The sequence below is a fragment of the Acanthopagrus latus genome, chromosome 13 (genome assembly GCF_904848185.1).
Source record: "Acanthopagrus latus isolate v.2019 chromosome 13, fAcaLat1.1, whole genome shotgun sequence".
NCBI lineage: Eukaryota > Metazoa > Chordata > Actinopteri > Spariformes > Sparidae > Acanthopagrus > Acanthopagrus latus.
Genome location: NC_051051.1, coordinates 103,825 through 121,486, shown reverse-complemented (window position 1 = coordinate 121,486; position 17,662 = coordinate 103,825). Strand labels below are relative to the sequence as shown.

At 41.7% G+C, this 17,662-nt stretch overlaps 1 protein-coding gene across 3 annotated transcripts in view; it reads left to right on the top strand.

Annotated features, from left to right (window-relative positions):
* Nucleotides 1–3,986: 3,986 nt before the first annotated feature.
* The window catches only part of dpysl3 (dihydropyrimidinase like 3), a 47,020-nt gene continuing 33,344 nt past the window's right edge, over nucleotides 3,987–17,662 (top strand). Inside the window, exon 1 of one of the 3 annotated variants that reach the window (XM_037119726.1) lies at nucleotides 3,987–4,378. In XM_037119726.1, the coding sequence (XP_036975621.1) occupies nucleotides 4,034–4,378 (345 nt within the window). In that variant the 5' untranslated portion in view covers nucleotides 3,987–4,033. Of the gene's footprint in view, nucleotides 4,379–13,737; nucleotides 13,944–17,662 lie in introns of those variants that run through there. The other 2 variants (XM_037119725.1, XM_037119727.1) reach the window with 2 other exon arrangements.

Here is a 17,662-nt window from a genome sequence, read left to right as displayed (position 1 = left end):
ATCACAAAATGACAAAATAGTGGTCTGTATTGTCACATATATATGTCATATTGTTCAGTACATGTTGATACATGCTTGTTCAGTAAGGGTTGACTTACTGCTTAACAGTAACTACAGGTTTGTGTGAGTCAGTCAAAAGGTGCAATGCAAAATCTTTGGTCAATTTGAGGTGGAGAAGACAACCCATGGGCAGTGATATAATATCCTTATGATGAGCAGTGGTGGCAAAGTTATACACAGTCTTTACTCAAGTAATGTTAAAACTGTATGGAGTAGAAGTCACAGTTATTTGTGTCCAAATGTAGGGAGAACAAGTAAAAAGGTGTCAGAGAAATAAATACTCAAGAAAAGTACAAATACTTGAAAAATCTAACAAAGTACTTGTACACCTCTGATGATGTGGGTGGGCTGATAGTGAAGGAATGTGACTGAAGTATGTTAAAGTGTGTGTGAAGTGTATCTTTATCCTCTTGCGGGGTGCATAGAGCGGTGTGGCGATAATGTGAATTGTATCATAAAGCAGGACTGAAAGAACCAGATAAGAGAGTAGAAGTCTGCATGAACAATCTCTGATTTAGAGGTAAATGCTCAGACGCACTGCATCAGTGACAACAGCTAACAAGTTAATTGTTTATCAGTACAAAAAAATAGTATTGTGTGTTTGCGTGAAACAACACACAGAGGGGAAAGAACAAGGACAAATCATGGACACTGAAAGTCAGACAGTGTGTGCTGATGGCTCTGCTGCCTCCAGTCAGTCGGCTCCGTCCAGACAAACATCTGCAGCAGTTTCTGAGTGCTGTCCTTCATCTCTCATGTAATATATCTGTCTTTTGAAGTTGGCATCAGTGAGTGAAAATCTAAAGAATACTATCAGCTTCCTCAGTTTTGTCCTCTCTCTCTAAGCATATTACTGTCTAATTGTGTTGAAACAGAGCTGCATACCTTTTTTACATAGTTTTAGTACCACAAAGAAAATGCACTGCCCTCAGCCATCTGTTCAGAATAAGGTGCTCTGTCATTCCATGTTTTTTCTCCTTTCCTATGTATTCAAACTCACAGGCCTTCTCTTAGTGTGAGCAAAGAAATCGTCATATCTGGCGACATTTTGATCTAAAAGAAAAGCTGCCTCTCCTCTGTCTCACAAGCTGACAAAGGAAATCAGTCCCAGTCATTTTAAAGTTTACGTTTGGTTGCCGTTGGCTCTTCAGGAGCATAACAGAGAAATACTGGAAGCTGGCTTGACTGCCGTGCCCCATGACGTTGCCTCCTCGGCAGCCAAGGCCTCATTTCAGTGATGACAACCAGTTAGATGAGACCTGAGGATGTCCCCTGTTGGATTTCACTGTAGCCTACAGTGTGGCTGACCTTGAAACCCTGTGTCTTCTCTGTGGACTCTTTGTCACACTCATACACACACACACTTAGCACTTCAGTGGGATCTGGAGGGCAGATATTTCTAATCCATTTAATGAAAACCAGCCTCAACATCACAGTGAAAATCAAGGCTTCCTCAAACTGTGTCAGGGATGATATGAAAAGTCCTCGCCAAAACAACTGCAATTTATGATATTATTCCAATAACAATCAAATATGCTAAAAACTCTGCACTGAAACCACCTGGAGTCAGTTTACTTTGTGGGGGTGACATTTGCCATGGTAACAGTGCCAGAAATATGCAGGCCATTCTTGTGACAATTCGTTATATATCAGGAATGATAATGTATAATGGAGCTTATCTTGAGCTTATCTATCCCAGTTAAAATCTTATCCTTACATCCCACCAGGCGCACTGCGAACACGACTGAACAGCCTTCATTCTCTCTACTTTTAATCTGTATCAACTTGAGCTGCAACAATTAGTCTATGATTGGTTTGAGAGAAACTTAATCATCAGCTGTTCTGATGATCGATTAACTGCTTCAGTCATTCTTTTAAAGCAAAATGTCAAAATATTTCCTGTTTCCAGGTTCTTAAATGTAAGAACTTTCTTTTCTTTGTCATTTATCACAGTAAAAAAAGAGTTTGGGGATTTGGGCTGTTGGTTTGATTAAAGACTTGAATCATAAACTAATCTAAAAGGGTAATACATACCCTTCACATTAAACACAAGTCAGCTGGAAGTCTTTCTCACTCAGTGTTTTCCAGTCCTGCCTCAAAGCACCTGATCCAAATGAATGTGTCATTATGAGGCATCAGCAGCGTGTGATGACGAGCTGATCGGGTTAATCAGGTGCATTGGAGCAGGGAATCATCTAAAACCTGCAGGAACAGGATTGGAAAACACTGCTCTCACTGGTTTGTACGAGACAGAGAGATTCCCAGTTTCATTTCTCCTCTTGCTATTCTGGAATATAGGAGGAGGGTACAAACACACAGACTCACTGTTGTTACATAAGGCTGTTACATAATTGTATTTGAGTGACGGTGTTGACTCCTGTTTCCTTTTGCTGCCCTCTACACTCAGCAGTTTTCTCAGTTTTGAGTCCTGCTGCCTAAAAGCTGCTTGTCTCCCGTTGGCCATTGCTGACACGGTCCTGTCTCATTTGTGCTTGTGTAAGTTAGTCATCACCCCGGGATGTTGCCGCTGAAGGCCCAGATGAGCACTTGAAGACACATCAGCTGTAGCCTGCTTTAAGTTGAGGTGTTACTGCCTGGTCCAGAGGTTTGAACACAGGTGTGGCGACATATCAAACATCTTAAAGCGGTGCTGAAGGGACAGCTCTACTTTGAAAGTGATGGCATGTAAAGAAGTATATTTCCTTAAAGTACTGCACTTATATTCAAATTCAAGATATTTCTACTTTACTTCACACTTCTATTCCACTACATCCCAGAGGCAAATATTGTTCTTCTACTGCACTGCATTTGTTTGACAGCTTTAGTTACTTTTCTTCTTGTCCAGTGAAAACCATGTGTCTCCAAAAGTGTTGGTCTTGAATGTCTGTGATAAACTGAATGATTATAAGTTCATTTTATGAGTTTGGAAAATTCTCCTTCTTCTGAAGCCACAGAAACTATTTAAAACCTGCTGGATCTGCTGGAAAATGAAGCAGAAAACAAATATAGACATTTTCTCTTTTTTCAGATTTGAGATGACTGACTTACATGCCATACAAGCCCCGTGCTGATCTTATAGAGCAGTAAGCAGCAGGAAGGGCTCAACCTGAATCATCTGCAGCAGTGACGTGCAACAAATCCAGAGACCTCCTGTGTAACAGTAAACCTTTACTGCACAGTGAGTACTTTTACTTTTATACTCTCAGTACAGTACTTTGCAAAAATACGTTCATGCTTTCAATGCAGAACTTTTAATTGTGGTGATGTACTTTTACGCTGTGTTACTGATCTGAATACGTCTTCCAGCATCGCACACTAGAGATACATCAGTGTACACTTAGTTCATATAAGGTCACAGACTATTGAATTGACTGAATACAAGGACCTGTGCACACTATTTTGACTTGTATATCCAGCTTAAAAAAATCATTATGTATAAATTACTGTCTCAATAATGAACAAAGCTACAAAGTTTTTGCAGTTGCTATTTATCTTAAAAGTGATTCACTTGAAGGTAGGAAGGCAGTTCACCAGAAAGTCACAGTTCATCCAGGATTTAAATGTGACTTGTAATGGCTGAATTTTAACTCTTGTCTTAACTTTTCCTTTAAACCAAATGGCCCACTGTAGCCTACAGTGTGTCCACGGAGAGCTCGGGTCCTTCAGTGGCTGATTTAAAGTACAAACTTAGTGGAACACATTCAAACTCCACAATCCAACATGCTTTTTAATACACTCATTTTGAACCTGAGATAAGCCACCTCTCCGCCACCTTAGTGCCCCTCTGGCTTTAACTCAACTCCTGTCTGACTGTCAGCTCAGGCTTCCTCACAGCACGCCACACACACACACACACACACACACACACACACACACACACACACACACACACACACACACACACACACACACACACACACCACTTCAGCACTAGTTTCCGTGTCTCTCTCGGTCACTTGTGCACGGCTCCAGCATGGCAGAGCGCGGAGGAAACCGGGATAAGGTAAAGGACGAGCTGCCGGTTTATCTGGCCCGGCCCGGCACGGTCGACCAGGTGCCGCGACAGAAATACGGCGGCTTGTTTTGCAGCGTCGAAGGCGCGTTTGAGAGTAAAACCATAGACTTTGATGCGCTCAGCGTCGGCCAGAGGGGCTCCCGCACCCCGAGGACCGCCAAGCGAGAGACCGGCCAGGAGGCGAGGAGCCCGGCCACTGAGTACAGGAGCACCGCTGGTGCGGAGAGGCAGAGAGACACGGCTCAGCCTGAGATCAGAAGCAGCTGCGGGAAAGAAGTGCTGCAGGACCTGGGAGAGGAAAAGGTAAGAAGAAGAAGAAGAAGAAGTAACTTGACTGATGCAGCATGTGTGAATGACAGGAGTGCTTCCTGCACTGTGTGTGTGTGTGTGTGTGTGTGTGTGTGTGTGTGTGTGTGTGTGTGTGTGTGTTAGGGTTCTGTTGTTTTTAAGAGTGATATTTAATAATGGAAAATCGTCCATTACAATATCAGACAAAAATGTGTAGGAGACAGTTAATTATTTGCAAGATTAACTGATTCACAAATGCCTGAAATGACAGTGATGTTGTCATGCTGGTGGGCCACACCTACCTGAAAACCTGAAATCCATAAATCCACATTCACATTCACCTTAACAGATAAAGAGGCAGAATTTAAGCCCTATGCATTTGGGATATAAGATGATATGGTTTATAAATGAAACCCTAAACTGTGCCGCCACATCACTCTGTGACCTGTTAGATCAGGTGTATAGGGAATATAAACATGCCTTAGGGAATTGTATTGAACAGCACCAAAGAATAGATATAATATCTTGACGCTGAAGTAATAAGTGATAATCCATGTGAAAGAGCAGGAAACTATAAGCCAACAGCCATGAGTGGAGCAAATGTCATTTCTCTGCTAACAGAATCAATTTTTAAGGTATGCCTTTTTGGCACAATGGCTGGGAAAGGAGGCAGACTTAGCCAACATTCAGTTACATTTGTTCACTGAATATAACTTAAACTCTGGAGGAATAGTGCAGCCTGCGTGTCCAGACAGTAAGATTCAAGCAACCAAGGCCACAGAGGCAGAACAAGGCTGGACAAAGGAAAACTTCTTTCATCGCTTCAGGCTCCACTGCAGAGTTTATTTCCTTCTATATTAGTGAAACCACAGAGCTGGCGACCATGACGCTGAATATTATACTGAAAACAAATGCAACAAGTGTTGACCACACATTTAGAAACATATCGGCCTGCCAATATTGTGAGACAACTGGTGGTCCATCATTGAAGCAGCAAGCTGAAATGAAAGCCCTTGAGTTGCTACAGTGTGTGCATGCTTAGTGTAGCTGATGTTATTTCACCCAGGTCAGAAACATAATACTCATGAAATGCAGCTGAGAAATTCAAGCATTTTGTTCACTCAAAACCTGCAGTGCATGTACAGGAAAATATAATAAAACACCATCTAGCCCCTCCATCAGAACAGCTTCACCTGGTACAACTGCCTGCTAAAGAAATCCAATTAAATTATGTGAAAATTTGCCATAATGTCAAAGATGTCTTTGCATTGTGTTACAGACATTATCTACTGAAGTTAGCATGCTAACTAGTTAGCCCTGGCCTGCCCTGTCCCCTTACATCACTTAGTACCACAAGAGGCAGTAGTCCCATAGCTGCTGTAGTTTCAGCTGTTGCTACGTTTCACAAGCTCTCTTAGCTTTAAGTGTAATTACTGAACCAAATAAACTCTCATGCAAATGTCATGTCAAAAAAATCTGTTTTCCTTACTAATCAGGAAAATACAACTGTCTGACATCAAGTTTCTCTTTTTTACTGAACTAAGATGAGCTAAATGGCCTCATTAACTCATTGTACAAGAAAGCGTAATTCAAATCTGACATAAACTAAATAAAACTTGCAAACGCAGTCTTGTTGTGTCTTTCCACAATCACCTCTGGTCGAAACAAATCCTCAATTCAACAAGTAAGATATTCCGGTTCTACACAACTGTTGGCCCTCTGATAATGGCTGACTCTTTCCTGCTGGCTCTTCTGTGCACTTCCTTCATCCCTGCCTGCTGTGTCTCTGGTCAGAGCTGCTGTAAATCACCTCAGCACTGTATACCCCTGGCCTGAAAGTTGCGTCTCTCAGTCTTGGATGCATTAAGTCCCAGTTCGGTGTCAGTGTTCACTCTCATGCTGCTAGATATGGCTCACTTTGCTCCACAGCAACTGAGTCAGAAGCTTATTAGCTAACAGTGCTAACTACATCCTACAAAAGCTAGAAAAGAGCAGCAGTTGACGATTTTTAGGGTGATGCCGCCCCCCATATGTTTGGAGCTACCTTCGAACTCTGACAATATTTTATTAATCACACCATTAACTTCTCACTGCTTCCACTTCATTAGATAAACTTCATTACATTCAGCGCAATGTAATAGAGCAGACTTGAAAGAAATCCACCTGTTGAGGAGGAGGTTTTAATTGAACTCTGTAGTCTCTTTGGAGACAGAAGGGTTAGGTTATGAGGTTCTCGTGTGATATGTTGTACAAAACCAAAAAAGTTAAGGAGAAAAAAAGAGTTTTCAGGTGGTTGCAATGACCATTGCAGCATACTAGCAACAGACTGACCTTTGTTGTATGCTTGAAGTTAGGTAAAGTATAGGTAAGAAAACTACTTTGTTATGTTTGGGAAATCCTCTGTTTGGCTTAACATAACGACATTACCTATTTAGCTTCAGTTACCAACCTGCCAACATTACAAAATATAATGTAAGTTGTGTCATGAACATGACTTTCATAAGCAACACAAATAGCTGTTTCCTGGGTAAAAGTCCTTTTGCTTATTTGACTGAACGATTCCCCTTCCATATGCGGACTTTGTTGTCTTGAAACCATTTCGCCTGACTTTCCTCCTGCTGTAATATTTACAACAGCCACTAGGATCAGCTGTGGTTGTTCTTTGGTTGGTTCAGTTGATTATTATCAGCATGGTGGCATATTGGTTTGCACTGTTCCCCTGGGCCAGGGCGTTTCTGTGCTTAGTTAACATGTTCTCCCCGTGCTTGCACTGGTTTCCTCTGGGTACTCTGGTTTCTCCCACCATTAAAACATGTACCTCAAGTTGATTCTCACGTCAGTGCCCTTGACCAAAGGCACTGACTAAGATCTAGACCTGGTTCCCGGGTGTGAGGGTTAACCCCTGCCTACTGCTTCCTCAGGATGGGTAAAGTTCAAATGTGTATGACAAAGCCTTTAAAAGTCATTACACTTCTCGTTATTCCAGCTGTTTTTGAGTTGTGAGGGGCAACCGAGGTGTATGGTTGAAAAAGAGGGAGAGGTAGACAGTGATAACATCTGTATGTGTTACCAAGCAGGAGCACTAAATATTTACGACATCCAGCATGAAAAAACATTTGTTTCAAATAAAGAAGTTGGTTCTCCACTTGACTGAGATCACTCTCTGGGCACCAACACGATGATTCATGTCTCTCACTCTCCTCCTCTCTCTCTCTCACACACACACACATGCACACGCATGCACTTGCAATTATGGCTCAGAGAGGAAAAGACACCATTAGACAAAGTGAGGTTGATTACTCGTTAGTCATTGCAGGGCTGGCCAAATAATGACACACACACACACACACACACTCAAGCAAATCGATTTTTATTAGGAGCAGGAAAGAGTTAAATGCTGTGGAATGATCTGATGTAATATGTCATGTGTTACAGTCAAATAGAGTTTAATGAAATTGAATTGCCTGCTCAGGTGCATAAATGTATCATCAGCCTGACGTCAGCTCTGGTCCCAGTCAGCAGCTGTGTTCATGATCATGTTTAGTTTGTGCTGCTTTAGTGACACCAATGACAATGCAGTGTCTTACCGTATATTAAAGGCATATTTAAGAGTAAGACAATATGTTAAAGTAATGTTGTGTAGTATTTTGTGCGATTTTGCTAAGCAGAGCTGTTGGCAATGACAAGAAGAATAAAAGACGGTCACTGTCTCTCTTTCTTGTCTTAGCTTCATCTGTAGAGGATGCTAGCTTTGGTTCCTGCACCAAGGACCAAGTTTCTGGCCTTGGGCCTGAAATCATCCTCCTTGTGATAGCGGTGTAAAGCTATCACTAATGTGTAGCTATACTTCACAGCAGTTACAGGTTCCTTTCAGGAAAAAAAAGTTAATAACTGCGAGTTGAGGCAGAGCAGCTGGAGGACATGATGGTAAAGGCAGGAACACACCGGCCCAACCGTGGAGGTCAGAAGCGTTTGGGGAGACTCGGATGAGGTCGGGAACAAATATGTTCTGTGTTCAGCTGCGTCGGAAGCTTTCGGAGCCGCTCGGAGGTTGTCAGCTCCGATTCAGCATATGAAGTCTGAGGAGGAGGGCTGTCGGATGTCTGAGCCATTGGATTTTCTGATTGGTTGTGTGCCAGCTGAATGGCCATTCTGATTGGCGGTGTGCGAATCAGCACAGTGTGTGGGAGGGCGGAATATTATGTGTGCTTTGTTTTTCTCTGCACTCCATTCCGTCATTTCTTGTTTTCATGTTTTGCGCTACTGGCACAAGACTAGTTGTTATGTCTGTTCAGGACAAATTAATTTGAGTTCTTTTAGTAATGCCTCGCTGCATGTTTAGTATGCAGCTGTGTTTATCTGAAATAGTTAAATTTCGTTTTGATAGTTGCCTGCATAAGCCTCGTTTACAATTCACAACACAAGCGCCACCTGCTTACTGCATCTTGTGCGAGCGCACAACGTACACGCTACTGTGGAGTAGGCAGCACGTTGAAGCGGTGTGTTTCAATGCAACTTTTCTGCTGAATGGGTCAGACAAGAGGCAACAGAGCGGTCGGAGAGTGGTCGGTTAAGGCAGTTGGACGTCTGGGCAGTGTGTGGGGGCCATTAAACCAGACGACATCTTTTCATAAAATATGATCCAGTTTCACCAAAAATGGACCCACTCATCGAAGTGACATAGGGCCTAAACAAGCAATAGATGGGTGGAGTGGCTGAGATACAGACACTGTTACTTTATTACAGGTCACTGAAACAGAGTGGTTAAAATACGGTATGAGTAAAATTAAGCATAATCATTTGAAGGTATATTAGTTACATAATGTTGCTTTTAGTAGTTCAACATCTTGTTCTGTTAATGCCTTTGGAGCAACACTACACTTCCTTCTCAAATGTGTCTCTTGAGAAGCACCTCTTCAGCACTGGTGATTGTGAGCTTTTATGATTTTGGCAGTAGAATCTATGATGTTTATGATTTCTGACTGTCAGAGTCCACACACTTTTTAGGCCATTTGATTCAAACCTCCCTTATTGTCTCTGAGACTTGAATACTGCTGCTGTTTCTGCTGTGGTGGAAGATCTCTTATCTGTCACCTCTCAACTTTAATTCAGCTTGTGAAGAAGAGGCAGAGGAGGTCCAGGCCTGTTTGGGGAATGACCGAAGCCACACAGCTTTGTTTATTTTGAATAGCAAAAAAAAGTTTGCTGTGTTGTTTGAACTGTTTGTCCTTATAATGAATGCCTCAGTGATTCCTGTGCTCTTATTGATTCCCAGTCTGACAGTTGGAGACTGGGCCAGTGCACACATACTAATTATAACTTTGTTGAAGCCTCACATCCTGATCTTAATGTTTTACTTTCTCTTCTGAATCCTAAAAGCAACCTTCAATAGCTTGATAAGGTATCAAGATGTTGTCTTTCCCCTAAGCATGTATGTTCAGTAGTCATCTTCTGTGTGGCAGGCAGCCAGTTTCCCCCATGTGGCCTCAAACTGAACTGCAGTGTTGCACCTCCTGAGGGAGCAGATGACTCAGCACAACTCAGCAGGCAGATATTCTGTCTGTGTTGGAAACAGTTTGAAGACATCAGACTGACACCAGCGTTGGGACATGCTTACTCTTCTGACAGTCAAGGTGAACATGAATGTTTTCATACCACTACTGGCAAGTGGCAAATGCTGTTGTTCACTTTACAATGCTGAAGTTAGCATTCTTATGTGGTAAAATCGCATCCATACATAATAAGCTTGCGTTGATGTTGTAGCAAATGTAAAAAAAAATGATCATAATTATAGATTTTTTTGGTTTCCTTCAATCTGGGGAGCTAACAAGTGCAGTCAGCTGCTGTAATGGAGTACAGAACAGGGAGTGGTCTGCCAGATGTCCATGGGAGCTGGTTTGGGGACGAACCTCCCCTTCTTTGTTTTCCTGCAGGGTGTTGGTCAGACTGGGAGGAGCAAGTGACCGAGTGACGTTTAAGCTAATCCATTTATTGTTTCATTTTTTTTTAAACATGTAGCAGTAAAGTTATCTTGTTTTCCAAATATCCGAAATGTTATCACAGATTGGGATTGGACACTTCAGATATATAACAGAAAGTCAGCATAACACACCAGGATGTGATTTTTGAAATACCTGGGCAGATCAATGAAAAGACACTGTTGCATTATGGGAAATGAAGGATCCAGTTGTTGGCGGTTGGACACAAGGGACCGAGGATATCACAGCCTCTATTGCATTGATGATGACATCACGTCATTCTTGTGCCTGTGGGCTTCTTGTGTTCAGTTTCACCCAGACAAAATCTGCTGAGAATGAAATTCAAAACGTTCCTGCACTTGACAGTGTCAAAGTAGACCTTTTGCTTTCCTGATATATAAAGAGATCACATATTAGCAAAGTTATTAAATAATTATAGTAATGTGTATAAAGTGAACTTTTTCATTAAGGGTCACCAAGGCACTCAGTCTGCTGGTGCATCGGTGATGACCTGACAGAGTCTTTTCTGCACCTCTGATAGTCCTGTCTGTCTGTCACTGTCAGCTGGTTAATGTGCTCTGCAGAGGCAGCAAGCCTGCAAACTTCCAGTGTGTTTGTTGGCCTGGGAATGCTGAGGTAACGCTTTACTGACTGATTGCCATGAAAGGACATATCAGCAGGCAGGTGCTGTGTCCTCTTGTTGCCAGAGGCAGCAGGGAAACAATCAGTGGCTTTTGATTTGTAAGAAAAAATGTGTTTTTTGTTTGTCCTCTAAATATCAACATTGATTATATGATTGATTTAGATTGCAGAGAAAGTTTGAAAGTGAGATACTACATCTAAATGTTGGTCATTATTTGCACTTGAAAACATTAACACAAGGTGAGCACACATATATAAAGCAACAACACAAACAGGTATCTGATGCGACAAAAATTAAAATACATATATGAAAAATATGAAATTATTCCCTTTTTGATCACTCTAAGCTTTAACCTTATGTTACAACCATATATGATATCACATGTAGGTTGATAATTATGCATTCTGAAAGAAAGATGGAGGAATTTCATTTTGTGTGTGTGACAGATGTTATAAGCCTCTTTGAGTGGCTGTGGCTCAGCAGTAGCGTCTTGTGATCGGAGGGTTGCTGGATCGATTCCCCTGGTCTGCATGTCAAAGTGTCCTTGGGAAAGATGCTGAACCAAACTGCTCCTGATGTGCTGGCTGGCAGCTTGCACGGCACTCACCATCAGCGTGTGTATGAACTACTATCAGTTGCTGTGGAGAAAAGCGTCTGATAAATGCCAGAACATGTAAATCAGAATTCCTTTTTTTGACAAACAAACCATTACAAATGTTGCAACAAACAACGTGTTTAGGCCTAAAAAGATGAGATATGCAGCATGGATATTAATTAGATTTATCCACAAATTTTGCACATAAATGTACCAAAACTTGACATAAAAAGATAAATATATACATCTCTGTCTTACTTCAACACAAAGACAAATGAGTGTATGTTTGAAAAGCTGCTTAGCAAGTATTTTTATATTAATATCAACAGACATGCATACATGCACAGGCACACCCTCAGTCATGTGCCTCCTCATTATGGGTGCATTAGGGTTGGGGGGGGGGGGGTCACTTTAGCTCCAAACAAAAGAGACACATGGCTGGGTGGGGACATGCAGAGATTGTGTGTGTGTGTGTGTGTGTGTGTGTGTGTGTGTGTGTGTGTGTGTGTGTGTGTGTGTGTGTGTGTGTTGTGGAGAGTAGACATGTGGGTGTGCAGTGTGGTGGGCAGCTCTTTGACAGCTGCTACACCATTTTGCACTTCCTCTGTTTCCAGAAAAACAAAACACAGAAGTCTTTCAGCAATAACTATTAATGATTTACTCTCCTAATTAAATCTCATATGTTTATATTTTATATGAACAAGACATTGGAACATGTTTAAATTTAACTAACCTTGCTTGTCTCAACAGTCCAGTATAATTATTTTGCAAACTTTATACTACTTTTTTTTTTTTTTTTTTTTTTTACATTTTAAAAGTATATCAATTCAGTGTGTGTTTGTGGTGTCATTATATATCAGTGTCTACAATAACCATAATATTCAAAGATGAAATATTGATATATTGTTAATGATACACATACAGTATATCATGTGAAGAGTCCAGCACAGAAGATCTTTTGATTATTAGTTTATTTGGATCCCTTTTCAGTAATCATCATGTGCAACCGAGGTCAGTGAAAAGTGGGGTAAGGGCCCAGAAGAGAAGAATTTTTTTTAAATGATCATGAACATATGCAGTTTTAGGAGATGTAATGGGGGATGTGTATGGGGTCACAATAGATAATGACATCAAGAAAAACACTGCATAGCTGCAAATCGAAAGGTTAAATCCTTGACTACTGCATTGAACACGTTTAGCATAAAATGCACAATAACATTGACCAGCCAATAGCATCATCCATATGCATGACATCCACAGCTCCTTGTGTTAGCTTTCTGAACATTTAAAACATGTTAAAAAATGTTTTTACAAAAATAATGGGGACAAAATTAGCCAATTGAAAAGGTGGTGGGATGTAAAGGAGAGTGTGGCTGTTATGTTTGATAGTTGTGGCTGTCGAGCCTCTCTCCACCTCCCTGAGAGAAATTTATCCACACAGGAGACAAAACACACAGTTAAAGCTGATTAGTTTTCTTCAGTAAATGCGACAATATTGTTATCATGTATCCATTTGGCCAAAATAATCATGTAGCCCTTTGTTTAACGATATCGCTGAATTTCTGTACGATAACGGTAATTAAACTAACTTGAACGTATTAGACACATTCTGTTGTGTATTTAAATCACGTCAAATGCAGCTGCAGTTGCTTCACAAATGCCTAAGTATTATTTATGTGTTCATGCACTGTATTATGAGATGTATTCTCATATTTACTGCTGCTATTGTGATCTGATTTGATGTTGATATGTTGTCATGTTGACTCTATATTGGCTTGGTCTTACTTGTGAGAGAGATTATTATCTCAAATTGACTTCCTAGTGAAAGGGAGGTTATATGTTTTGCTCATTCCTTTTGGTTAATGGTGCTACACACTCTCTTCTAAGCAATCAATCAATCAATCAGTCAATCAATATTGGCCTTCTACTCTCAGCAGCCGTCCCTAGTGGCAGTGGTGCACAGGCACAGAACAGAGTCGTTGATTATAAACCATATTATTTGCTACTGAGGCGATAAAAACATCTCAGATATTTCATTATTGACTTGTAAGAAAAATGTGTGACAGCTCAGTAATGCTGACAGCTGGCTGCCGCCTCCACTGCGCCCTCCGGTGGAAAGATTGCGCCACTGCAGCCTCTCCCCATTGAGCCCATTGAGGGAGGGGCCGGGCGGCGGAGGCTCAGACGCTCAGCGAGGCACTTTACATCGCGCTGACAGAGGGGCGACCATTCCCGAAGCTCCCATCCAGGCGAGGCCCGCTGCAGCATCCGTACAGAGGGAACAGCTTCTCCGAGACTGATTTTAAAGGTGGAACCGGACGAAACATGTCTTATCAAGGAAAAAAGAACATCCCAAAGATCACAGTGAGTAAAAGGAGCAGTTCTTCACTGGCTGTGGGAACTTTGATGACCGCTGCTGCAGATCTCTGTATCCGCGGTGATGGCTTATGAACATAGATATATTAATATATATGTATATATATACACACAGCTCCTGGCTGCATTGTTTCCTCTCGTACTGTCACATTTGAGTGCTGGGAGAAATACGCACTGTGAAATGGCAAGACTGGCCGCCACAGTGACAGCAGGCAGGCAGACGAGGCGTTTTCTTAAAGGTGTCCTGCATCTTCTTTGTTGAGGGATCCATGCTGCCGCGAGCCGGCTCGCCCAGAAAAAAATAATAAATAAATAAAAAAGAAAGGAAATCACTGTAATGCTCCTGCAGCGCCCAGCATGAGAGTTTACACTCACCTGATTGCACTTTATCATGTATGAACGCATATTTTTTAATCTCTTTTGGTCGCGTTAAAATCAGGCATTAGCGTAATTCATAGGCTCTTCATTTCTCCTGTAGGTGACTTGCATTTTGCTAAAAGGAAGAAACAATTACAGAAAATTCCTTTTCGGTGAGATTAAAATCACGTTTTAGCCATTTTGGAGAGCGTGTTCAGCCCTTTCTCTCTGATGGAGACTGCTGTAGGCCTAATTGATCACTCCTATCCAACAGTGATATTAGTCCAATCATTAAACAGACTTTCTTGCCATTTAGTGCACATATTTCTAAGTGCCATGCCTTAAAGTATCTTAAATGATGCTGTAACCTAATTACCCTATTTTTCACGTGGCTTTTAACTGCCCACCAATCAATCCAAAGTCAGCTTTGTGAAAAAAATGTGCACGTCTTGTACATCGGCCCTGTATTTTCCTCCGTTTTATTTCAATGTACAGAATGAAATGTGTCCCCTGCAGACTACAGACATGGTGCAGAGGAAAGTGGAGGAGGAGGAGGAGGAGGAGGATAGGTGGGGAGGGGGACACACGCCCATTTGTGATGAGCTGTGATATGCCGGCCTTGTAACGGGTCGCTCGTACTGTAGTCCTGCATCAGGAGAATGGAAAGATTCAGACAGCATCTTTCAAGCTGGCGGCTGGTGTGTGTTACAACTGCAGAGGAACCTCTCCCACTCCCCCTGCTTCTATGTGTGTGTGTGTGTGTGTGTGTGTGTGTGTGTGAGAGAGAGAGAGAGAGAGAGAGAGAGAGAGTCTGAAATGCCTGCCATCCAGTTTTCATTGTTGCAGCCAGGCTGCAGTCAGGGTGTGTTGCTCAGCTGTAGGAGACTCAGCCTTTGTCTCGTCTCTTTAGGTGATATTACACCACAGGGGTGATGTGGGGGAAGGCTGGGGTGGCTTTGGCCTCTAGAGGTTCATTAATGTCATTACCCTTAAAGTAGGACATGTCTCTATAATATGCGAAAGTGGGCCAGATTTTTCCATGGCATGTTTTTCACTGTCATTAAATGGATGGAAATGTGCCCCTACGGAGAGAGGGGGTGTTTTCCTTTTTTATATTGAACTTCTGTTCAACCCAATCACCAGAGGAAATGTTGGCAAATGTACATTTCTGCAAGCCCCAGATATGTCGAAACTTTACATTTCTCAGTTCTGATTTTCTGTTTCACGTTGTGCAGTTGTTGCCCCTATGGTCTGGTTAGGTGTAAGAACAACAAACACTTGGTTAGGATTAGGAAAAGATCATGTTTTGGCTTGAATTACAATCCCCACAAACACATCTGGAGATGTACTGAGGTCTCATCAGAAACACCTGGTTTTGTTGCAAGAAACATGGCTGGAAATTTCCTGACTCCTCATCAGAAAATTCCAGTTTTGTTCCCAGAAACATGGCTGCAGATGTCCCGACTGCTCATCAAAATTATCCAGTTGTGTCATGCTTACAGATGTTTGCAAAAAGTTTCACTGGTTTCACACCGTCTTGCCGACAACTCCACCACCACCCCCTCCACCTCCACATGTGACAGTTATGTCGGATACATGCAATATGAACATGATATGACATGACAAGTGGGCCTATAATGTTAAATGACCATATTAGTGGTTTGATGACTGGTGACTGGGCTGCTTCTTTAAGGGTAGAACACCCACATCCACAGATAAAATCAGACCCACAAGGATAAGATCTGTCTCCTCTCTTTGTAGTCTGATGCTGAGGCAAGAAGTCACACTCAAGGGAAAATGCATAACATGAGTGATTTTGTGCAATTGGATGCCCTCAAAATACATGTAATCTTGGCACTGAAGTTACATTTTTCAGATGGAAAATGTGTGTTGTTTTGAAAGACAAGCTCTACCCATCATGTAACCAAGATGTTAACTGGACTGCCATTTAGCTACATCCATGGCACAAAGTGTCTCATTGATGTCCTTGAGCAAACGCACATATAAAATGGTTTCACATCATCAGTTCACTTGGCACTAATTAATTGGACTTCAGACATGATGTAAAGCACACTGCTTTACCACTTTGATCAGTATTTGTACACTACATATTTCCAGCTGATTTGAGTTATTTTGAACAGTATAATGTGTCCTGTATGATAGAAATCTACTGCATAATCTGACGGACCCAAACCTGGCTTCAGCTACTTTTCAGAAGTACAACAGAAAAACATGTGAGCAAAACAACCTGAGAATGAGATCAAAAAATAAATCAACGTTCTGTATCAGAAGTGTTTTAAGAGTTTGCCAACATTACATAGTGTTGCTTTAACTGTCTATGTTAATGGAGACACGTTTGCTTGCCTTTCTTTCTGTCTCTCTTTCTTTGCTCTGTTGACTGTCTTCATCAACAGTAAGTTTCAAGATCTTGCCCAAATGTCTGTCAGCTGAGGTTCTGTTTTCATAACAGCAGGTGAGCGTTGTGTGGAAGAAGCTAGCTGTTGATTATGTAGCCTGTCAGAACTAATGAAACCAATGTGGTACCGGATATCATCATAAGTCAGGCTATAATACAAAGAAGAAGTTGCTTTACAATCAGTGTTTACAGGAGGGTCTCTAAATTAAAACATATTTTTGCTGCTGTGCTCTTTAGCCTGGTGGTACAAGGCACTGCAACAAAGTTTACTTTGTTTAATCATCCACTTATTGCAGTTATTAATCTTACCGATACATTACCTCATCATCATGCCTCCTGCAAACAGTTGTATTTAAAAAAGAAAATAGTTTTAAAACTGCTGTCATTTCCAAAAGGAATGCACACTCTATCCAGATCAAGATTTTTTACAGGAGGCGATAGCTGTCATACCACTTCGTTCCACCTGGGCTGCTAGAATCAATAAAAATGAAACTGGTGGAAGGAAATTCACATCTTCAACTAATCTATCAATAAAGGCCAAAAAAAGGAAATTGGCTTGTAGCTGCTTTAATTTACCAAGTAACAGTTTTGAAGAGCCAATTAAAAGTATTAAGGTTGTACTGAGTGCTAAGTACTAATAAGATGCAAAAGCGTCCTCCGCTCTCAGGCTTTCTGTATTTTCTGTCTGTTCTATTCTCGCTGTTTCCTTACGTCTACTGCCAGAGTGGCTCTGTCAGATTTGTAGGTGTGGTTCTTCCCTTCTCCCTCATACCCACTCAAAGCAGCCTCAGTGTTGTTCCAGGCGGGTACATGTCATCAGTAATCCCCTCCAGCTGGAATTGGCATCTGTGGGCATGAAGCAGGGCCAGCAGACAGTGGCTGTGCCCTGGAAATGCAACCCATTCCCCCCTGTTGTTGCGCCATGAAACAGTGG